This window comes from Formica exsecta, unplaced genomic scaffold (genome assembly GCF_003651465.1).
Source record: "Formica exsecta isolate Colony F162 unplaced genomic scaffold, ASM365146v1 scaffold247, whole genome shotgun sequence".
Taxonomy (NCBI): domain Eukaryota; kingdom Metazoa; phylum Arthropoda; class Insecta; order Hymenoptera; family Formicidae; genus Formica; species Formica exsecta.
Genome location: NW_021849743.1, coordinates 2,025,530 through 2,050,923, shown reverse-complemented (window position 1 = coordinate 2,050,923; position 25,394 = coordinate 2,025,530). Strand labels below are relative to the sequence as shown.

General features: G+C 31.2%; 2 protein-coding genes and 1 long non-coding RNA gene across 6 annotated transcripts; 2 read left to right on the top strand and 1 right to left on the bottom strand.

Annotated features, from left to right (window-relative positions):
* Positions 1 to 1,625: 1,625 nt before the first annotated feature.
* LOC115236378 (acyl-CoA Delta(11) desaturase-like) lies at positions 1,626 to 15,393 on the top strand. 3 transcript variants are annotated; one of them, XM_029808788.1, is made up of 6 exons: positions 1,626 to 1,927; positions 12,744 to 12,970; positions 13,504 to 13,634; positions 14,214 to 14,419; positions 14,499 to 14,684; positions 14,916 to 15,393. In XM_029808788.1, exons 2-6 carry the CDS (start codon positions 12,760 to 12,762, stop codon positions 15,238 to 15,240), a joined length of 1,059 nt encoding a protein of 352 aa, XP_029664648.1. In that variant the 5' UTR covers positions 1,626 to 1,927; positions 12,744 to 12,759; the 3' UTR covers positions 15,241 to 15,393. The 3 variants fall into 3 exon arrangements, with proteins under 3 accessions (XP_029664648.1, XP_029664646.1, XP_029664647.1); XM_029808786.1 differs by lacking the exon at positions 1,626 to 1,927 and adding an exon at positions 11,223 to 11,375 and having other exon boundaries at positions 14,916 to 15,299; XM_029808787.1 differs by lacking the exon at positions 1,626 to 1,927 and adding an exon at positions 11,503 to 11,521 and having other exon boundaries at positions 14,916 to 15,299.
* Positions 15,394 to 15,979: 586 nt separating this feature from the next.
* Positions 15,980 to 20,770, bottom strand: LOC115236379 (acyl-CoA Delta(11) desaturase). 2 transcript variants are annotated; one of them, XM_029808789.1, is made up of 6 exons: positions 20,633 to 20,770; positions 20,038 to 20,218; positions 19,558 to 19,688; positions 19,044 to 19,249; positions 18,651 to 18,836; positions 15,980 to 18,095 (listed from the first exon to the last, which is right to left on the bottom strand). In XM_029808789.1, the coding sequence occupies exons 2-6, from the start codon at positions 20,192 to 20,194 to the stop codon at positions 17,786 to 17,788; spliced, it is 990 nt and encodes a 329-aa protein (XP_029664649.1). In that variant the 5' UTR covers positions 20,195 to 20,218; positions 20,633 to 20,770; the 3' UTR covers positions 15,980 to 17,785. The 2 variants fall into 2 exon arrangements, with proteins under 2 accessions (XP_029664649.1, XP_029664650.1); XM_029808790.1 differs by having other exon boundaries at positions 20,586 to 20,697.
* A 3,231-nt stretch (positions 20,771 to 24,001) lies between these two features.
* LOC115236380 lies at positions 24,002 to 25,000 on the top strand. Its single transcript, XR_003884171.1, has 3 exons — positions 24,002 to 24,058; positions 24,420 to 24,498; positions 24,793 to 25,000. It is a non-coding gene; the product is annotated as an uncharacterized LOC115236380 (long non-coding RNA).
* The last annotated feature ends 394 nt before the right edge of the window (positions 25,001 to 25,394 follow it).

Sequence of the window (25,394 nt, the reverse complement as noted above, 5' to 3'; positions counted from 1 at the left end):
CCTTTTTTTAAAACATTTAGGTATTTCATGAAGTGTCCTTAGTTTTTTTATACAATGTTAACATAACGTCTAGACAGAGAGCGGGAGAGAAAGCGGGAAAGGGAGCGGGAGAGAGAAAGTGAGAGAGAGTGAGCGGGGGAGAAAGCGTGGAGTGAGCGGGAGAGAGAGAGAGCGGGCGAGAGAGAGCGAGAGAGAGAGCGTGGAGTGAGCGGGGATGTGAGCGTAGGAGAGAGAGCGGGAGAGAGAGCGGTAGAGTGAGCAGGAGAAAGAGCGGGAGTAAGAACAGGAGAGAGAGGGGGGAGAGAGAGGACAAAAGAATGCGGGGGAAAAAGGGGGAGAGAGAGAGGAGGAGAGAGTGCGGGAGAGAGAGCGGGAGAGAGAGCGAGAGAAAGGGCGGAAGAGAGAGCGGCGGAAAGAGCGAAAAGAGAGGGGGGGAGAGAGAAGGAAGAAGAGAGAGAGAGGAGTGAGAGAGAGAGGGGGGGAAAATAATATATATATATATATATATGATATTATATTATTATATATTTTATCTTATATTATTTAATATATTTTCATATTTGTCGTAACCAGATTACAAAACCCCCTCCCTTTTTTAAAACATTTAGGTATTTCATGAAGTTTCCTTAGTTTTTTTATACAATGTTAACATAACGTCTAGACAGAGAGCGGGAGAGAAAGTGGGAAAGAGAGCGGGAGAAAGAGTGGGAGAGAGAGAGCGGGGGGAAGGCGTGGAGCGAGCGGGAGAGAGAGCGGGAGTAAGAACAGGAGAGAGAGGGGGGAGAGAGAGGACGAAAGAATGCAGCGGAGAAAGGGGGTAGAGAGAGAGGAGGAGAGAGTGCGGGAGAGAGAGCGTGAGAGAGAGCGAGAAAGAGAGCGTGAGAAAGGGCGGAAGAAAGAGCGGAAGAGAGAGCGAAAAGAGAGGGGGGGAGAGAGAAGGAAGAAGAGAGAGAGAGGAGAGTGAGAGAGGGGAGGAAAATAAATATAATATCAGGTAATGATATTCTTTAGTGTTATTAAATATACTGTTGAATATTATTAAGAAAAATTATTAAAAATTATTAATATTATTTATTGTATTTAATTTTAAAAGAGAAAGAAAAGGAGAGAAAGAATGAGCAAAAGCTTTTTTGCTCATTCACTTTGCTTCGCGCAAGAAGTAATAAATTCATGGATATAATTATATATCTTGTTTTGCACTGAAAGCACCAGAAAAATCGGATGAATATAAAAAACTTTTGAACATATGTAAAGAGTTTCTCCTAGATCCAATATTGAATCTTTCATTATCAGTCTACTTAGAACTTCTCGCTTTACATGCGTGGTTATATTTATTAATAAATTTTAATAAGCAGTAAGAGTGGTGAGAACGAAAAAATTCTTTGAAGATTACCCAGAGTCACAATAACAGTCAAACAGATTTTAAGAGCGGCGGAAATAGGAAACAATAGAATGAATTACACCACACTCTTTATCGATATGTTTGCGAAATTAGGATGCAATTGCCGGTTTCGCTAATTCGCTGAGTGACTGTATGGTGGCGCCAACAGTAGCGCCGATAGTCTCTCTCTCTCTCTCTCTCTTTCTCTCACTCTCTGTAAACACTGCCAATAATATTTAACTCTCGCCGCGTAGTACCGATCTCGCAATTCGCAATCCTCGGCAGTCCTTTTGACATCGTCGCTTGTTGTCATAATCGTCTTTCTAGAGATCGTGTGTCCACCTCTACAATCCACATATATCTGCAGACGGTGAAGTTAATCGACGACCAAACTACCACTGGAAAAGATAATCGTTGCTACATTGGCGGGAAAGAACCACATCTTGATATCTGTTTGCTCCGCAAACGTCTATCGTCCCGGCGAAAGAAATAATTCGTACCGGTTCCAGCATCCCAAACTAGCTGTGACAGTTTATAAGGAGAGAGGTAAGTTGATACGATCTATCATCTTTCTATGAGGCTATTCTCTTATCTTGCCAATATCACAATCACTCGTTTTTTCAACCCCTTGATATGGCTGTCTTTGCCTTTCGCGGTGAATAGCAGCAAATTAATGCACGTAAAGATCGAATAAGCTATTAAATTCCGATGAAAAATATGATTATTTGGAAATATTATATATTTCTTTCTCGAAATAATTGCGATATATCCAGAGTAATATCGAAGCTAACATCATTCATTGTAATTGAAATAAATTCTTCGGATTCAATCCTGAAGATATTTACACGTTGATAGAATGTGTGTGTGATTATGGATATTTGTTTCTGTTTTCTGTTGCTACGACTTTCACGAGTTTTGTGTTTTTTTATGTGTGATATTCATGTATGTGCACTCTCACGACACACAAAATATATCGTGCAAATGTATTTAGCTGCCAAAATATGATATGTAGCCGTGCGAAATTTAAAAAATCAGAGTAAATCTTTAAAAATTGTTAAATTACTCGTGAAAGAATTAATTAATTAATTAACATTAATTACTGATTTTGTTAACGGTAATTCCACTGAAATTTCAGTTAGGAGAAGAACATCATTTTACGAGACCTAAAATTATATTTAAATCATACTTAAATCATTATTTATGCCAACTTTCGCAATTTATTGAAATGTCTGTTATATATATATATATATATAAATATCAGTACTTTCTTTTACAGACAATATTTAATATTCACTGTATATTAATATATTAACACATAAATTTTTTTCATATAAATGTAAACGAAGATATATGCTGAGGAAGTTATCTCTTATTGTTTCATATTTTTGCTTAACAAATGTTTATACAGGGTGAGTTTTTTAACTTGAAACTGTAAAATATTCCGGAAAGTAAGCTTTATCGAAAAAAATGTTTCAAACAAAAGTTGTAGGGTTCGGAGGGGGCCACATGATAAAAATATGGATTTGACCTTGAGTGACCTTTTCAAGGTGAGATCAATGTGATCGACGTTTTCTTAAATGGAACCCCCCTGTATATGAACTTAATTTAGTTTTACGATAATTTTAGATTTAAAATAGAATAGATTAATTACATTGAAAAAAAGCTTTTCTGAGAGTTCATTAAGTTCTTTTCACTAATGTTTTTTTTTTTTTTTATAGCAGTTTTCAGTCCTGATAAAACTATTCATTAGCAAACAATATTTATTTTTCAAATCTGTAATAAATGTAGATCTACTTTGATTTGTCATTATGTTATTACCATATTGTCATTAATGTCATTATATTATTTAATGATAACATAATGACAATATGGTGATAACATAATGACAAATAGTAGATGTACATTTATTATAGATTTGAAATATAAACTATTTTCGAATGAATATTTTTATCGCGACTGTGAAAAATATTATATAATATAAAACTAAACTCATATATAAACATTTGTTACGCAAAAATGCGAAACAATAAGAGATAATATCCTCGAACAACATATCTCTTCGTTTACATTTACAAGAAAAAAATTTACACGGTAAATATATTAATACACGATGAATATTAAATCTTGTCTATAAAAGATATTATATTATCAATGGTTTTTTAAGTGTAAAGGGAAACTTTTCTCTAGAATAATTCGAAATAAAGCATATGTATTTTCCTTATTATAAAACGGCGGTTTCTTCGAAAAGATTAAAATTAATAAGATGATACTATATAAAAGATAACAGAATAGGGAATGTAAAAAATATGTTATTGGTGAAAAAAAAAGTATAATGCAATATAGTACATAATGTTCTTGCGTATGGGAGCAAAAAATACATCGGTTATCCTTAACAGCCCTAACGTGCGTGATCTGCCTATCGAGAGATTTTCGTAGTTTATAATACAAAAGGTTGCGCTTTTCCCGCCCACGCATAATCAATCGTGGTTGAACAATTTCTCTTTGTTGTTAAGTATATCCCTCGAGAAAGAGACAAAGAGAAAAAAAAGAGAGGGAGAAAAAAGAGAGTAGGTGGTCTTTTGTATCATGAACGTAGTGCCGCGTGTATATTCTCAGCATACGGAATTACGTGATTCTCTATTTCTCTTAAATAGATGTAAAAATTTATAGAAGCTAAATTATAGATCGTGAGAACATGACTCAACAGAGGAACAATGACTCGTATGTAAATATATGTAAAGTAGACGAAAAAAAAAATCGCAGACTTATTGAAGCTTATGCGAAGCATATTGTTCGAAGACTCGAAAAAGTCATTTTTTGCAATAACTACACAGTTTCAATGACTTTATCTTGTTTCTTTTTATGCAATCTCGGTGTTGCATAAGTTCTCGATTCCAGTGTCGCATTATTCCATATATCTTTTCTTAATGATTTTAATAATACATTAACCATTAAAACATCCATGACTTTAATGTTGTCTGATCGTTAATAACCGAACGCACGATAATATGTACGTGAAATAAAAATGAATATGAGCGCGCGAATGCGGTTCTCAAAAAATAATTTGTTACATAAAGATATAATATTGAAAATATTATTTATAATTTGGTTATATATATTTTTATTCAACGAAATGGATATGATATTAAACAAAAAAAGTGTATCGTTATTATACATACTTTATCATTATCGTACGTTTTTTTACGCATAAGAAAAAACTATGAGACTGCTGATACATTATTGTACAGCGAGTTTGCACTTTGCATAAATCTAAAAAAAGAACTAAATGCCGTAAGACTGAAAAAATCTATCAGTATTATTAGCATTGTAAAGTAGCGCATGAAATAGGTATTTAGTTATTAATGCCACAAATCCATAAGAATAATTCATATTAAAAGAATATACAAATATTACATTAAGGTTTGACTTTCAGGTTTTTTTTTTTTTTTATTAAATTAAATTAAATTATTTTATCATTTTGTTATTACTAGAAAATATCATTTATTTATTATTTTCCATTTACATTTAAAATTTTGGAAATATTATTTTACGTTATAGAATGGTCCGATTCTTGCTATGTTTGAAGCTTATCTTTTATTGCGAAATGTTTCGCAAAAAAAACGTAGTTTCATTTACAAAATAATTCCATCATGTCATTTCTCTTCAATGCAAATAAGTGTTTCCTGTTGCACTGCTCTTTATTAAGAGCGCCCGTTGATCGGGTTGGGGAGCTAATTGCCTGAATAATCGCTAGATACATTTAATATCGCCGGTGTTATTTCAATATCATTTATTATAAAAATTAAAAAAAATAGGAAATAGTACAATGTATTTCAGTATGCAGAATTTAATAATGCGACTTAGCGATATAATAATTCAATCAGCGGAATTTCCTGTCGTTGTTTGAGAAATTAGTATTTAAATAATGTTGCCTTTATTCGGACTTCTGCGCGATATTCTTTGTCTATTTTTTTATTTTTTTACACATAATCTATTTTTTAAATGAATAGATGTAGCTAAAGTAAAGATTTTAAATTATTTGATTGCGTTCGCATTGGCGTGGTCCTTTTCACCTCATGTAGATGATTGACAATTAAAAATTAGTTTTATAAAATATATTTAGAGAGAGATTTATCACTTATATAAAATTTTTGTTTTGTTTTTACGTATTTTTTCACAGCATGCAGTATCAGAAATTCGCGTAGAAGAGACTATTGCTTTAAAATTATTATTTCGTATTGCTTAAATCATTATATATCGTAAACTTCGTAAACTTGTGTTGACATAATAGTCAGACATAAACTATATGTCGAGCATATTTCTTAACAAGTGTTAAGACTTCCGCGTTTAAAAAATTACAACATTACGTGAATACATGAACTGCTCGATCGATCTTACGCAAAAGTTCGGATTAAATAAGGATGTAATGTTGCCGGTGAAAGTGCACGTTTGCATTCCCGGAAGGGTTTCTTATGGCATCTAAAAAATATCAAGATGGACAGATGTGAAATAGTAGATATGTCTCATTTTGTGATTACTTAGATTATTACAATTAAAATTGTTATTTAATCGCATCAACAAATATTTGGTTAATTTATTGTTCAACATATTCTTCAATATAAAATTTTCTCGTCTTTTTTTCATTAAATTAAGTCCGCGCGCGCGAGTTGTTCTATGATCTTGTATAATTTATTGTGTGTGTGTGTGTGTGTGTGTGTGAAATAGAAGTATTACATAGTAAGAAATATCGAATTTATATCAATTTTTTATATTGTATCTTTATTGTTTCTATTCAGAATAGACAGTATCCGTTGTTCGATTGTCTCTTATTTGATTCATATGATATTCTCATTATTAAAAATTAAGCCAATTTAAATTAATATATATATAATTAAAGTTTTATATAACTTTATTTTAAATTTAACACTTTATGAATACGCACAAGTTATTTTTTAAACATGAAACAATTACTAAGATACTATCGATTCTTAATGTTTAGCATTGCGGATAGTTGAAATACAAATTTATATATTATTATTTTCGCAGGTAAAATATTCAACTAAAAAAAAGTTGCAAATTTATAAAATTTATGCTTTTAGTATTGAAAAATTTCTCAGCAAATATCTATTCAATAAAGTTATGCGAAGAGATGTATTGATATGCCAACGTTATGTCATTTCTTCGTATCACTACGCAAGTGCGTGATCAGCCGGTGTGCCAGCCAGATTGAATGCCTTACGTGATATAATGCGCACACATGAGGAAGTGAGATGAAACAAGACGTGCCGTTGTACATATATACATGATTATTTCAATATATATATGTATATATATGATCTGCGCTATTGTATGATTGACCGCCGGCTTAGATATTTTTGTGAATATATAAAAAAACGTATACAAATTGGTTCACACACATTATACAACACGACGGAAAATATTCATTTACAAACATTCATTTATATTCTACCTGCCATATAAAGACATTTACATATACAAAATACTTTTTTACTTGAAAAAAAATATCTTATCGTATCGACGTTGTCGTATAATATAGCCAACTATTATAATGAAAACTTATAAATAAAAGACGACTATTTATAAGTCCACAGTCGTTCGAACTAAATTCATTCAGTATGCATGTATGAGTCGGCGGCGTGCGCCAATATATATATATATAGCGGGAGCTGTGCGATCATACGAGCTGCGTCAGACCAATGCGATCAGACCATTGACGGCGTGGCGATTATGTGATGCGCACGTGGTTGTATGAGACAATATGCAAATGTGCATGAAACAAAATTGTAAAAATATCTTTCGATAAAATTGGAGAATATTGCATTATAAAGGAAGAAATTTAAAAGTCAAAGAAGTAAATAACTACAAAATAACATCACAAAAACTAGAAAACTGGTTTATTAATAGTTTTAAATATATCAACTTTTTTTGCTTGTGAAAAAGTGTAAACGTGCGTCAGCTGCTTCTGGTCCTTGGCAAAGAGAGCGATTATGTAACGTACGAGCCGCATACACGTGTGACAATAGTATATACGTGGCGCAGTTAGGTGGGAATCAAGCTATACATGTGTGTATGTGTGTGTGTGTATGAATGACACATCGTACGATGGACGCATGATGCCAAGGGTCAAGCATTGTGATCACCCGTGCGATTCGCGTGACCTATTAATGACCCGGGTCCGCGGATTATAAAAGAGATGAAATAGGAAACGATACGATTGATATTAAACTGTTGATGAATTACGATTCAATTATCGTTATCGTATCAACTGCCACTACACTCGTGAATCGCGTGATCCATCGAATGACTTATTTATGTGTGTGTGTGTGTATACATATATATGCATTTATATAATATTATCAGTTCGGACAAATTAACAATGTCAGTAAGCAGTAGTTCAGTAAGGCTAATATAGGCGCAGGCGCGCGGTCGATACTTGGTGGAAGAGTAGAATGCGTGGCGTCTGTTCTCGTCTCGTTCGTCTCGATTCGCCAATTTCAGGTGGCGAGAGTCATACGACGCGATCCTATTGGCTCAGACGATCTCAGCTGAGGTCTGGTACGATTATCGGCGGTACTGAATTGTTTTCCTAAGGACCGCTGCTCCCTACATAACGGTCATCAATGGTCCATATGTTAGAATGAAATAGATGATACAATAATTTTTGACGAGATCTTGAGAAACAGAGATTCGTTTCAGATTAGATATCGTAATTACATCTGTCTATCGAGTACTCGTATAAATCTATATTTTTTTTTTTAAATTGTTCATTAAAAATCGCTAATGTCCGAGAGTAAACGTTTCGAGTTAAAGAACATATTTAAAAAGATATTATTTTAGCAGCATTTAAATTTAAAACAATTTACATTATTGTAAAGATATTTGACAGTTAAAAGAATTATGCAATACATGATAATTTAACAGTGATAATCACTGGCGAGGCATTTTTCTAATTTAGTTCGTACAGAAAAACAGAGCATTTGTTGCATCATATGACTGACTAATCGTCTATAAAAAACGGCGGCAAAAGTCAGTCGATTGCCAATAAATTTTTATATACTTTGCGATATGTAAATGCGATAACCATGTGTAACCAAGTATTGCTACTAAGTGTTTACGTGGCAATAAATACCGAAGATGTGGAAGTCAGATATTAGTACACGTTTCTCTAGCATGTTTTTTTTTTTTTTTTTTTGAGGCAATAACGCAATGACAGAAAAAAGCGATACATAATTAATTTTTTTGATAAATGGTATATATCCTAAAGAAGAATCTGCACTTATCTTTGCACATTATCTGAGATTGCTATCTGAAGTAACCTGCATCGTCAGAACTGATTTCATAAATATTATGATTTTAAATATTACGGCATTATAAATAGATATTGCTTTTAATTAAATAACCTTGTAGATCACACATTTTCTTTGCTGTTTTCTAGTCACATATGAATCATATTGTCTTGTCGTAATTTAAGCTGTCTTAAGGTGTTTGAAAAAATCTACAAAAATTTATATGTATTTTTTAACATCTGTAGAAAATGATCATGTACGACAAAAGTTAAAAAATAAATTTTGAACATTTTTTGTATTGATTAAGGCCTTCGGGACGATATATTCTATCGTTAAAATATCGATAGGGTCAAAATGAACCATATGTGATCTTTAAGGATCAACTTTCTAATTATCTTCCTAGTACCCGTTTTTCTAGCATGTTTTTTTTTTTTTTTTTGAGGCAATAACGCAATGACAGAAAAAAGCGATACATAATTAATTTTTTTGACAAATGGTATATATCCTAAAGAAGAATCTGCACTTATCTTTGCACATTATCTGAGATTGCTATCTGAAGTAACCTGCATCGTCAGAACTGATTTCATAAATATTATGATTTTAAATATTACGGCATTATAAATAGATATTGCTTTTAATTAAATAACCTTGTAGATCACACATTTTCTTTGCTGTTTTCTAGTCACATATGAATCATATTGTCTTGTCGTAATTTAAGCTGTCTTAAGGTGTTTGAAAAAATCTACAAAAATTTATATGTATTTTTTAACATCTGTAGAAAATGATCATGTACGACAAAAGTTAAAAAATAAATTTTGAACATTTTTTGTATTGATTAAGGCCTTCGGGACGATATATTCTATCGTTAAAATATCGATAGGGTCAAAATGAACCATATGTGATCTTTAAGGATCAACTTTCTAATTATCTTCCTATTAATTTTTTGTTTGTTTTTGATTAGACATACTACGAGGTTATTAAGCTACTTCAGGTTGTGCATGTATAAATTAACAATGCTTATACGAATGCATACCCGCGCGTATCTTTATTAGAGAAGAGATTGTGTATGCACTGGTTTACTTAATAAACTACAATATTGCAAGAGAGAGAGAGCGATTATCTGCACGCTAAGTCACAGTCATGGTCGTCTTGAAGAATGCCATATTGAAGAATCTATTTATCCCATTACATCAAATGAATAGTCGCGCATTACCTTACGCTAGAAATTATGAAAACAAACAATAAATTCTTTATGATTGAAATTATTAGTTTCCGTTGTGTTTCACATATGGTATTTAAAAAAAAACAAACTTTTTTCTCTATTTTAATAGCAATATTCCAATTAATTATATTTTAATTATACACCAAAACAAGATCATAATATATTGTGATTAAATTTATCAGTGTGTACAATGCATGTATAATACGGATGTGTGTATATATATATATATCTGTGTATCTGTGTGTTATAATAATGTAAATTTTTTTTTAATATCGGATATATATATATATATATATATATATATATATATTTCGCGCCATTTTTACGTATATATATATATTCGGGATATCTCCCGAAAAAAATTAATCGAATTGATCACATGCACGCTGGTAATGATTGTGCTGCGTCTGCAATCGCTCGATAAAGATGCATGTGTATACGATATTTGTAAATCTATATAATCGCAATGAGATGATATGAATGTAAAGATAACATTATTTTTTGGTTGCTATCGTCATGATATCGTCATACCAGACTGAATGGGCATTGCGTTGCGAATGGAAATAATTAATTGACCATGACGCCATACAGCCTTGACAATGATCAAGTGCGTTCGAACTAATCTTATAGATGTAAAATCTGCATCCTCAACCTTGTATTATCTTCAAAGCCACGACATATCGTATAAATATGAGATGAATGAGAATCAATTAATCATGTGTAATACATAAATGTATGATTTTGTAGAACGAAATACGGTATCTCACATATATTGCATTCCTTTTTACATTTTATTGATTAAAATATTGAGATATATGCAACTTGTCATTGCAATTAACAACGTCACGTATACTCTATTTTAGAAAATGATTATAAAGGTGAAGTCATTGACCATTCCGAATGTATTATATGTTATGGTTTAGTCATTCTCTATTATCATTAACATCCTGCTCATTAGCATTATTTATATGTTGCACAACACGTAATTTATTAATCACGTACCATATATTGATTATAAAGCGATTTTTCTGTAAAATATTTGTAAATCGTCCTATTTTTTATCTTTTTGTTAAGTTAATTAAATCAGTGCATGTGTAACGATGGGAAGGAATTGCAGGAATTGTATTTTACGCTATCGTTTTTTCTTCATCCCAAATCTGGTAATTTAGTTCGAGACAGTAATTTTATCCTCTATGATCAGATTGTCTTGACGATCAGCTGATCACGCTTTCCTCAAACGACCCGATGTTTTTGCGCAAGCGGTGGGAACATCGTGTGCCGGCGTTCGGTGCCGCGCGAGCCTGCGCCTGGATGACATTCGTCGAGCATCCAGCCGGCAGTCGATAGTTGGTCCTCGACCGGTTCGCATCCCCGGTCACGTGCAGGAGAATATACGTTTACGCGAATATTTGACGGAATTAAGGGCAACGCCTGCGGGCTTACGATACGACGATAAACGGACTATGTACGTATATATATATATATATATACGTCGATATCAGTATTCGCCGATAATTCATGAATGAATTGTTAGTATTCGGACCTTCGAGGCGATAAGAAAATCCAGGTCCAAGGTGGTTAAAAAAAATGGCTAAAAAAAAGTTTTAACGTGTACGTGCAAAAAATCGGATATTTATGCTCATTGATTTTCTGCCCATTGTTACGTTCTCCCTCATTATCTTAGTGTCGTATGAACAGTCGTTCTCTCTCCGCAGGTTCATTAGCATTATTAATCTGTCATATAATGTAAACACATTACAGTACGTTACGTGGTTTATTAATCGCGGCATTCCGATGAATGTTAAATAAACGAAAGTGGAGTGCATAGGACCTGCAATGTAAATTTCTGATTTAAGTAGCAATATCAGCTGAAAGCTCTGTCGCGATATTGCGTTACCGGTGAAAGTCTTACAGGTGTTATTTCCCCAGAGAAAGAACCCCTGTTTCCCAGTGCTGATGATCAATTAAACGAGCGAACCGTATTCGGTTAATATAATCGCAACTGTTTCACGTTTCCGGGTTATAATATATATCGCTTCGTCCACTAATGTATAACCGTTTCGCGATCCATATCACCTTCAACGTGGTAATTGCGAAGCGCGATAATCATAACCCTGACAATATTTAAGTACTCTCCGTAATATTGCAAATAGAAAAAGAGAGAGACGCATACATTTTGTATTTGGCCTGAACTCATATTCGTCATTATTGATGGATTTTTATCATTCGTTTTTTTTTTGTCACAGCATGCAATTACCACATTCGTTGGTTCTATACTCGCGGACTTTTGACTGTACTAAAACCATTATAATTACGACGCCATGACGCGAACCATATTAGCTCCATCAAATAACGGATCACGTGCAAATATGATTATCGTCGCGGTGGCCTCGACAAAGTATTTCTATTCTCGATATCGGCTTTTGATGTAGATTATTTTTCAAACCTTATTAAAAAATTAATTATAATTTTGCAATAATATATAGAATAATATATAATACTATATATACAATAATAATATACTATATATATATATATATATATATCATGATATCTAAAATTTACTAAAAGTTTTTGTATAATTCTTAAAAATTTTACAATTGTAATTAAATTGATCGTACAGATGATTATTTATTTAAGAGAGCAATATAAAAAATTAAGAAGGCAAACGAAAGGATATGAACAATTAATGAATAATATGTTAAATGAGTTAAAAAGTTCTAAATTTGTCGACGTGATGGTCAAAATGCGAAATTTATTATTTATAAAAAAATTACAACGCTTTATAAAAAATGAAATGCTAAATGCAGATTTTTCACATTGTTGTTAACAGATTTTTCTAAGTAAGCATGGCGCCGAATATAACCAGCACACCGACGGGAGTGCTCTTCGAGGGCGAGACTGTGGCCGAGCCGCAACTGGAGGAACCTAAAGAAACACCAAAATATGTTAGACGCATCGTGTGGAGAAACGTGGCGATTTTCGCGTTCTTACATCTTGGAGCTCTTTACGGAGTTTATCTATCTTTTACGTCTGCCAAATTGGCGACTGTCATTTTCGGTAAGGACATCAATTTTATTTTATATATATGTGTGTATGATATGTGTTCTTTAGATCAATATTTTTAATTGTTCGTCTTGCTATCTATGACAATTTATCAAAAATTAAAAACACAAATATAATTTTAATAGTGAATAGCTACAATAAACGACCATCTTTTCTTATTTTTATGATAATAAATCAAATTAATTAAAATAAATTTTAGAAATAGAATTTTTTTTTAACTGGCAATGAAAGTATGCTATCTCATACAGATATACACGCGCTTATAATTTTACAAATCTATCAAGATTTTTATTTATTTCATTTAGAACGTACTACAATTATTCGAAATTATATTATCATTGTTATTATCATTATTATCCTATAACTATATTATTAATATTATGAATAAATTGTAAATAACTTTCTGATTCGCATTGCCAGTTTTACATTTAGGATATATAATTTGCTTCAAAATAATTATTTGATGAAAATAATAAATAAATCGTCGAATTACTTTGCGTTTAATATCATAATTTTCTTGATTACAGCAATCTTTTTATATCAATGTTCGGGCTTTGGAATCACAGCCGGAGCTCACAGATTATGGGCACATAGATCCTACAAAGCCAAGTGGCCTCTTCAGTTGCTGCTCATGATTTTAAATACTATAGCATTCCAGGTGCGTAATCAAGTTTTTGCAGAGGAACTAAAAAAGAGAGATGTAATAAAACTACTTGCGAAAAAAGGAATCGAATGATTTGAATAATTAATTTTCTTATGAAATAGAATATTAAAAACTTTGCTAGGAAAAATGTCAGTTGATTATTTAACAATATAGTAATTAATCCAGTAGGACTATAGTAGAATCGACTCTTTTCTGCAGCTAGTGAAGCGTGAAGAATTCATGTCGATGCAGTGATGCCGAGCATAAAACACGCGTCGCGTGTAGATAATGGAAAAATAGCATGATTCGTACTGTGCGTCGTTAGAGATTGCTTAAACAAGCAATCCGTTGTTATGAAAAGAATATCATTCTCTATAAACTCGAGAATGTAGGTGGCATATATATTATTTCCGCGATTATTGATAGGACATGAGCGAACATATATTCAGTATTTTCTTTCATAACGCGAGATAGATATATAAATATGGAAAACAATATAGATTGAACAACGGAGGTATATTATTTCTGTTTTGCGCAGGCGAAACATAAACTTTTATATCAGTATTGATTAAAATGTAATTTTATGGAATCCAGGATGCTGCGATCGACTGGGCCAGAGATCACAGGGTTCACCACAAGTACAGCGAGACCGATGCCGATCCACATAACGCTAAGAGAGGTTTCTTCTTCTCGCATGTAGGATGGCTACTTTGTAAGAAGCATCCGGAAGTCAAGGAAAAGGGCAAGGGAATCGACTTGAGTGACCTCGAAAGCGACCCTATATTGGCATTTCAAAAAAGGTATGCGTGTCGGTGTCAATCCGAATGATGTCTCTTTAGTGACAAACGTATATCAAAAATGAATTCTGGCTTATTTCAGATATTATATCATGCTGATGCCATTGCTATGCTTCATTTTACCCACTATCATTCCGGTTGTGTGTTGGAACGAAACGTGGACGAATGCTTACTTCATTCCTACCGTTTTTCGTTATATCTTCACATTGAATATGACGTGGCTAGTAAACTCTGCGGCGCATCTCTTCGGCAACAAACCTTATGATAAGTTAGTATTGATCAATTAAAATAGTTCTACAAGTCAAATTATATATATATTTGAGAAGTAAATGCAAGGAATGAAGAGTTAATAAATGATATATTTAATTTATTGATTTTTTTTAGAGAAGATATCTCGAATTCTCCATTCTTTATCTTTACTTCTCAAATATTTTCTTATTTTTTTGTTACACTTGTGAAACATTTATTAATATTATGATTACTCTCTTATGCGATATAGATTCATCAATCCGTCAGAAAATAAAAGCGTCGCTTTCTTCGCTCTTGGAGAGGGTTGGCATAATTACCATCACGTGTTTCCCTGGGATTACAAGACAGCCGAGTTCGGCAAGTACAGTCTCAACTTTACCACGGCCTTCATCGACTTCTTCGCGAAAATCGGTTGGGCTTACGATTTGAAGAGTGTGTCTGAGGATATGGTGAAGAAACGGGTAGAGAGAACGGGCGATGGCAGCCACGAATTATGGGGTTGGGGTGACAAAGATCAGACGCAAGAAGAGAAGGACGAGGCGATAGTTACGCATCATCACATGAAGGAGCAATAAAAATGCGCGGTTAAAGTCTTTTGGTTAGAATTTAAAGTTTCTTTCCACATTCGTTTACGACGACTATTTGTTTGTATAGATTTCACAATAATTCCATAAAAGGTGCATTCGATTAAGCCAGCCTTCCAGGACTTACATCTCGACGTCGCGTATTTTTCTATATTATCAATGCATAAATCCTCCATATCATATATATATATATGATATGGAGGAAACAGGACTATATATATAATTGGAACCAATGTATTAATTTTGTACTTTAAAATAACGCGCAAAAACGGTACTGCGATGCAAAAAAAAAAAAAAGGAAAAGGAAGAGAAATATGATAATATAAATTAAAATTAAATTTTGCTATCACCTTCGCAGATAAATTCATCTGTCAATCAATTTTTTTATGAAAATGTATTAATTGTGTATATTAATAATATTTATAATGTATGGATGAAAAAAATTATGAGAACTTGATACAGATATACATATGTACAAAAAAAAATTATTTTTACTAATTTACATGACTAAATTGTTGCTCAATTTTAATATACAATTATTATATAACTAAATTGAAAGTTCTCGATTAAAATAAATAATTTATTTTGTAATGCGCGAATTTGAATATACGCGATACCATCTTATCAATCAAAATCGATTTTAAATAATGTTATAACAGCTAAAACATTAGCGAAATGTCATTCTTAAATGTATGAATATTTAACTCCTATCTTTTTCTCTTTTTTTTTCTTTTTTTTTCTTTTAATAACGCACGTTATAGGTATAGAAATTTTCTGAGTTTTTATTTGTGATACAATAAGACATTGTTTGTTTTTTTACACATTACACATTAAATGTATTGTGATGTTTTTATCGTTTTTTTTTTTTTTTTTTCATTTAGTACTGTTTCGCACTTATTACATTAGTTTATATACCCCAATGAAGATGCGACATAATTGATTTATACAATAAATAAATTATTTGTGTTTGAAAAAGAAAAAGAAATTTGTGAATATAAAAATTTATGCATTGATAATATAGAGGATTGCGTATTTATGTAATTTGCGACTTAATGATACGTATAATGACGTTTATACTAACAATAAGATACATATTGTTTTTTTGATATCAATTGAGACAATTGATAAAATTCAAGAAATTACTATAAAATTCAAAAACTAATTGTTATAGTGTCAATAATATAAAAATATGAAATAAGACGAGATAAAAATTGAAGTCTTCTCAATATAAAGTCGAATTTATTGATATAAAATAAATTTTATTTATTTTTTTACACAAAATCGTATATATGGAAACGCAGAGCGTTTCATGGTTTTGTGGTGCCATACTCGTCAAAGAAACTGATTGAATGTTTCGTTAATTATAGCATTCTTATGTAATTTTTTACAATTGAACTCCTCTATTCTGGAAATTCACCGAGAGTCTCTCCGCTATTCTAGGATTTTTTTTTTTTTTTTTTTAGTTACTTTATTCTAATGACGTGCAGAATGATAATGTCGTTATTTTTTGTCGTTGCATTCTTTTTCTTATTCTACACATGATCATGCGAAAAACCTATAATGAGAACAACGCAAGAAAGGAGTTTTAGTTCTTTTTCTTTCATTATATTGTCATTCTTTATGGAACGCAATTCTACCCTTTCGAATTCCAAATTACTAATCTAAAGTAACGCGGAGAATCAAAAACGTAGTAAGAGACAGCATAGAGGATTTCTACTATAAATTAATATTTCGTGACGATCACTCTGATACTGGTTAGTGCATTTGTCTTAAAGTTGATATTACAAATTTCTATGTCCGGTTTACCAAAACTTCTTATAATAGTTTTTATATTATTTTTAGTTCTTGGTATTTAAATCACGGTATAACTACTTATTCGTCCAGTATAACAAATACGAAAAGCGATTGTCGCGATTGTGTCGCCAAGGACACAAAATTATTGATATTATCATTATTGTTAAGTGTAAGAAAATCGCACGATTTTATTGTATTGTATTATACACATTGAATTCTGATATTAATAATTAAAATAAAATGTTTAATAAAAGTATATTTTTAAGTAAAAAGAGACACATTGCATGTTACTTTTTGTGTCTTTTTATTTAACATCGTTATACATCGTCAGTTGCAGCAATGTAGATATTCTATGACGTTGAAAATACAGTGATTATTCGATATTTAAATTTAATGATTAATCTTTTTATTAGTCAACAAATTTATTTTTTAATGGATGTCATTCTGTATATTTTATTTCAGAAATAATATATTACGGGCGGATTGTGATGTATATAAATTATACATTTTATGGTGTTTCATAATTTTAATAAGATGTTTTGTGTACATCCCCAGGTAACAAAAAAGTAGTTATTTTGACGTCAAATTACATCAAAATGACTATCATTGCTATCTCCACCATTGCTAAGTTGTTGCAAAAAAAAAGGTATAAAATTTTTACTATTTTAATTGAAATTTACGAAAAAATCCCAATTACATATCAATCTATATTAATTTGCGAAACGCTTGTAAATTCATATCTCTAGTGGTGATACATTAGCTTCTGTTTATAAGCAACTGCTTCCGCGTTTGTTTGCATTTCTGCCAGAGCTTCTTTTAACGTCGTCTCCGACGTGGCCATCTTGCAAAGAGCGTCTCGCACGTCGTTGCTGGTGGCGGTTTTCATCTCATTGATGAATCCGAGTTCGTGCCACATCTTGACGATGAATGTTACGAAACCCGTGTTGTAATTACCAAATTCATCACTTTTAAAATCCCACGCAAGTATATAGTGATAATTTAACCAGTAGGACTTTGATACAAAGAAAACAGAGTTATCGTCGACCGGAAATCTGGAATGAAAATGTCAAATGTCAGAATCGAGCGAAATTAACTTGCTATGCAAAAGATTAATATTAAAAAGAATCACGAAAAGAGAAAATATATAAAATATGTGGTATATTTGTCAAGAAAAATAAGAAGAAATAAATAAATACTTCTATATGGGAAATTTTATCAATACAAAGATTTTTAATATATACTATTTTTGTACGATTATATAGATATATAGTGTGTTTTATTAATATATTAAATCGAAAAAAGTATGTAACTGAAATTTACAAGAAACTATACATTATGAGATCACAATATCATATATTACAATATATTATCTTTTTATTTAAAAAATAAAAAAACCGATTTAAATTTAGAGAATGTATATTTTTTTTATATCTTTGACGAAATAATAATTCATACATAGCGTTTTTAACAAAATATCCTCGTCAGATTTCGTTAAGTGCTACTTGTAATATATACCATCCCTATCAATAATGATGGTACCGTGACTCTTCGGCATCCTGAAAAGGAGTTTGTAAAAAAGTGAGATGGTATCAAAAAGAGATATTAACTTAGCTCCTCTTTCTAGACCCCAAATCAGCAAGGCGCTGTTTACAAGCCAGGCAATATTCGTAGTTATCATCAGTCGTGCTGCCCCAATGATCAGAAAAGAGTAAGTCATCGATTCATTCCAGTATTCAATAGGCACGTTCATAGGTAGTAATAGTCCAAATACAATGAAGAGTATCCAATAAAACCTGTGCAATATACTTATATTACAAATTTTGAAATATATAATTCCGTATATAATAGAATATAACAACAAATTATGAATAATGTATGTCAGAAAAATTGTTTATATATATAATTATATATTATTATTTTTTATTTAAAAGAATGTGCTGTATGTCCTATATAAAATTTCTATATAAAATATGTGAGTCATATCGAAAAATAGGACGTACTTTTGTTGTGTCCAGACGTATCCATCTTCTTCTATATCGCGCATGTCAATGTCTCTTGCATACGTTTTTATGTCAGAAGGTGCTGATAAAAGATTGCTAATGAAATGAGAATAAAGAAATCCTTTTTTATGATTATACGGATCTCTTTCGGTACAATAATATCTGTGAGACATTCTATGCCAAAACACACTGTCGTGTATCGGACCCTGAAAACAACAGATTTTTATGATTATTTTTATAATTTACATTTTTTATCATATTTTTTATATATTTAACATAAAAATATTTATTGGAGTAAATGCAAGATAAAATTTTTTTAAAAATAATTCCAATTTTAATTTTGTCCTCCATTATATAATTTCTGCGTAGTCATTTCCTATTGTAAACGGTTATGTTTATTCTTGCATTGACCTATCAGAACTACATATTAAGCTAGCGTTTATTATATAACAATATGTGAATCATTCAGATATCAATAATATAAATATTTTAACACGTATATCTTTAAACTCACCACGCCTGCAAGAGTATGTGATAGCATAATGAAGAGTTTAAGTTGCCATGTTGCGACAAAAGTTCGATGCGCATATAATCGATGTGCACCCGCTGTTAATCCTATTAATGAAATGATGACGAGGAATAAAACTGAAATCAGCAAAATACCAAAACATCCGTCAAATAATCATCAGATTTTATCGAGAAAAGAAAATCATTCACACGTTGCAAAAAAGGAGATATATCGGCACAGGAAATCTGAAGAAGAAAGTTTGAATAGGAAGTTTGAAAAATATATTTAAATCATATTATTTATCTAACGGAATATTTAGTTGCAATAATCGCTAACTAACAATACAAATATTCTTTTTGTACACAATAAGATTCTTATTACAATATAATTCCAAAATAAAATGATCTAGAATAGAAAATCAACTAATTCTATTTATACACGATTTTTCGATCGTAGTTCTATATAGTAAATATGCGATATACTCACAGTAAAATACCGTCATCCATTTCGCTCTGGTAAATAAAAAATACATTCCGATAATACCAAGAACATGAAGATAAACGTAAAAAAGGACAAGGGCCCATCTTATAGATCGCTTTTCCATTTTGTTATTAGTATTGTTCTGTTCCTTGGATTCCTTCATGTCGATATATCACAATTAAAGATCCTGTCGACAGAAAGAACGCGTATGGATGTTTTTGCAAGAAATTAATTACCATTTGATAGCAATTGATAGTAACAATCATAATAAATAATTATTACATCTCGAATCGTAATAAATAATTATTATAAGAAAGATTACAATTTTATACAAAATATCGAAGTTTTATCTTATATATACATAAAATTTTATACGTAAGTGTATCGGTAAATTATCGTATATATAGGAACTGATTAAGCTATCTAAAAGTTTTTAAAAAACAAAATTTTAGCTACGATAAAATTGTTGAATATTTTACAATTATATATAAAAATAGAAATATTAAAAAATAATTACGAACAAAAGTATAAGTGTGAAAAAGATCGAAACTTACATATGTGCGTTCTCTTTTATATAAAATAAGTATCTGTGATATCTTACTTCTCAAACAGTTACGTTCAGTGCCACACTGAAGCGCGCTTGTGGAAGGTCGGAAAGACACTATACAGCAAAAGCGTCGCTGAGGATGTTTTGGCCTTACGACCCCATGCCGAATTTCATTATCAATAAAAATTTTTCCTAGTCATTTCCTTGTTGCCGTTTGTCATGCACAGACATGATATATAGTGAATTTCTTAAACAAAGATATCTTTATAAAATTTCCTGTTTCTCATGCGTCACGAAATTTTTATATTTTTTCTAGAAATTTGATAATCATGTCTATGAAATGTGTGCATACCGCATGCATTTAGCAGATTTTCGTCAAAAATGTCTTCAGAAACGACCTTTCAAATAGGGGGCCAAAGTTATCGTAATCGTGCCGATTTATGTAAAAAAGCTCTTTGAAAACGGTTATTATGTTAAATGCAAATTAACTAAGTACACAGTATAATTAACAAAAAACAGAATTTATTTCAATTTGCATTTATATATAAAGTAAACTGTAAGTATAAAGTAATTGTGAGGAAATAAATCATTAAAAAAAAACTATAAAAAATAGAAATAAGCATTTCGAAAACCGTACATTGTTTTAATTTATTTAAAATATTTTTCTAATGCATAGTTTATTTACGTACTAATATACAAATTAATCTAATTGTTGCGACTCTTTATCAAAACGCATGTTTTGTGCGATTTATTTATTATTTCATGTAGGAATCAAAGCAAAATAAGAATAAACGTTATAAATTATTGTTTAGTTGCAATTCTAACAAGCAATAATTATTTCTTCAATAATGCTTAAAGCCAAATATATTTTAATGGTTTAAAATTTCTGTGGATCTAAACGTAATTGTTATTTGGATTGAGATTCGGTTGGTTTCCAAAATGCTGTTCATTAAACGACAAAAGAATGGTCTGAACCTGCAGAGTGATATAGAAGGTTTACACCACGCATTTGCGACAATAGTAGAAAACTTATCAAAAATAAAAAATAAATAAATAAAAAAAATTGATTTGGAAATTTGAGTTTAAATTTAGATTTGAAAATTTAGTTTGAATTTAAGAATTAATTAATCTTGACGCATTTGCCTTTTCCCACCGTTTTTGGTTTTAATTTATGACTTTGTTTTATGACTTATTTTTGTAATTTTTCTCTAAAATGGAGAACTTAAAAAAATTCAAAAATTTTTCGGGAAACTTAAATTTGAATTTGATTTTAAAGTTTGAATTGGATTTAAAAATTAACTAAACTTGCCGCATTAGCCTTTCTCGCAATGATTTTTTTTAGCCTTTGCTTATACTTATCTTTACAATCGTTGTTTTTGTAACCGTACTGACCGTGTCAACATTAGTCATCATTATATTGTAAACCAGCGACGATATACGCGTGGCAATGGCGTTTGGACATTGTCCACGTATTTATACAGATTCCATGCAGGTTTTAGTAAGCCTTCTTTCTGATTATTAATATATTTTAATTTGAAATTTGACTACAATTGCAAATGTTGTATATGTCAAGTTTTAAAATACTAATTTAATCTTTATACATTTATATCCATGTTAAAGATGGACCAAAAACGGTTCAAAACCTAGATTTTTAACACATTAGTTAATAAAATTTAACAATAATTCGCCGATACCCGCGCCTTCTGTGTGAATTTATTTTCTATTGCGTTGAATATATCGCGACGGCAATGAATTAATTTACTTTATGCAGTATTTAACGCTTATATTTTGCGATGTATAACAAAATTGTTTATTAGGAGATTTATTCAATTGAAATCTGTTGAGTGAACACAATAAATTTAATTTAATTATATTATCTTATATTGTGTAATTCACGAAAATTTCTTTTTTATTTTTGATTTTAACTTGTATATTTATTCACTTATGTTAGATTATATAGGATATAATAAAATTGTTGTCTTAAAATGTGCGAACATAAATTAAACGGTTTCTATATCACGGCTTTTTATTACTTATTGATTATAAATAATAATCAAATTGCAGGATGGAGTAATTAACTTAATGAAAAGCTTCGTGATACATTTATCAAATAATAAATAATTAATCTATAGTTTAAAATAGTTATATAATTTAATATTCGCGTATATGTATTGTATATTGGTTACAGTATGTTAGTTTATCGGTCCCCTACACGCTCCTAAAGTTTTGACATTTAAATTGGGGACACTCTGTATATGCAACGTGTATTATCAAAAAGTGTTCGGCCTTGGCGGCGTATAGCGTCCTTGTTTACGTCTTACGGCTTTATTATTATTCGCGCGGCGACATTTGAATAGTATCGTAATAGTGAGAGACGCTTCGTCACAAATTCCTTTCCTACAATATTTATTATCATTCACGCGAAGACATTCGAACAGAAAAGTAGTGATGCGAGACGATCCGTCAAATTCCTTTTCCAAACGCGATCGTGTCAACCATCGGGAAATCATTTGATAATACTTTATCGTTTAACTCTTCGAAGATCTATATATGATTTACATTGGGAATGCGTAATTAAATAATCGAATCACGTAATTAGGATCGAGTAATTAACTTGACGAAAGTTCGTGATATACATCTATCAATTAATAAATAATTAATCCATAATTCAAAATTCTTCTATTATTTAATATTCCATGTATATATATACGTCATAGTACGTAAAATATTTCGGCAACAAATTATCGATACCATGATATACGGTCTTGGCGGCGTAAACATTAGCGCGCTATTGTCTATGTCTTTATGTGTTACGATCTTATTATTCGCACGGCGACACTTGAATAGTATTGTAATGGGGAAGACGCTTCGTCGAATTCTTTTCCTAAATGCGATCGCGACAAGTGTTAAAATATAATTTGCTTCTTGTATGCTGCTCTGTCTTACGGTATAATAAACTGAGTGAGTATCTCGTATGATTGTTCCGCGATCGGGAGTGCCGTGCAAAGTGTCTCGCAATCATTGTGTATCGTATACGGCTAATTATATAATTAATCGTGTTTTCGCGAGTGAGTGTGAGTGCTGCGAGGACACAGAGAGATGGACAAGAGAGGAAAAGGAGGTTTGGACGAATATGATGGCTTGTCGCGACGTCGGTGCCGTCATCGTGCCGCGGACGGCTTTCGTGTCCTTCGCGTCGCGTGTTAGTACAGCATTGCCACGAGTCGCACAATGGCTCATATGTGGCACGCGCATTTGTGCGTTGAACGCACATTAGTGCGTCATCGTTGTCGTCATCGTGCCGTACGAGCAACGATGCGTCGCGTTGTCGCGTTTTCGCGTTTTCGCGTCGTCGCGTTTTCGCGTTGGACTTCTACCACGTTTTCACGATTCGAGAATCGAAGTATCGCGCGTGTGAATCAACCTGAGAGGAGAAGGAGGCCTAGGAAAGGCATCGGGCACCGACGGAGCAATCTTGTGGTGAGTAAATTGTTATTTGTATATTAATTTCTTATTAATTGCATTCGTGCAATTTAAATTGAGCAATTAATCGCGTAATTTGATTTTTTATTTGTATGATTTAAACAAGAGAGAATTAAAGAAACAGATTTTTATATAAAAGCTATGATCTTGTAAAAGTTTTTACTTTTAGATTATAGCTTTTATATGGAATTATTAGAATTATTAGTAATGTTTTTTTCAAAATTTATAAAATTATTTTATTAATCTGCTTATTATTATATGCATCGAATATAAAATTTAATGCGTATAATACATTTTTTAAAAATATTAATTATTTTGAGTGCTGCTACAATTTGGATCTTTTATTTGCATTTTACAGAGTAACGTAGCGACTCTGACATTCTGAGAGGAGGAGGAGGCCTAGGAGAGGCATCCTGCATCGGCGGAGCAACCTAAGGGTGAGTATTATTATAAATTCCGTACATGTATTAATTCGGTTCATTTATTTGAATACTTTAAAAAAGAGAGATTCGTACAAAGAGAAAAACTCTTATATAAATCTCTTATATAAAAGTTTCTATTTAAAAAAAATAGTTTTCTTTTTTAGACCTTATAAAATTATTTCGTATTTATATACCTGCTTATTATTGCACGCATCGAATATAAAATTCGGTGCGTACAATAATAATTTCTTGAAATGTTAATTATTTTAAGTGTTGCTATAATTTCGATTTTATATTTGTATGTTGCAGACAACGTAGCCTCAAGATCAACAACTCCGCTGTTGCGCATCAGTGCCGGTGAGTGACAAACTTATATTTAATTTTAAGATAACGGATTTCTAGAGATTTTAGATGTAGATTATAGTTTGTAGATTGTAGATGGATCCGTTATCTTAAAATGGATGGACTAGAATAAATTAGATCATAACTTTTGACATTTTTTAAATAGAAATTTGCATTAAAGCATATCACAAAAGCAAACTAAAACATAAATAAAGAAATATAAAAAAACTTTCAATTCTTTATCAATTCATTCTTTATCAATCTGTGTGATCAATTATCTATCAATTATTTATTTAATAAAGAACATGTCACTAATTTTATTATTATGTATATAATAATTTATTCTTATAAAGCACGTTGATTTTATTTTAATATTTTGTAGTCCATCCATCTATATGTAGTGTAGCATATCAGGGAACTTTGTTTTGACTAATATAAATTTAAGTAATCGATCAATCAAATCATATATAATATTTAAAGAAATAAGTGAATAATAATACTATAAAGTAAAAGTATAGTGAAAAATATATAAAAGTAAATGTTTACTTAATTCTATTTATTATAAATTA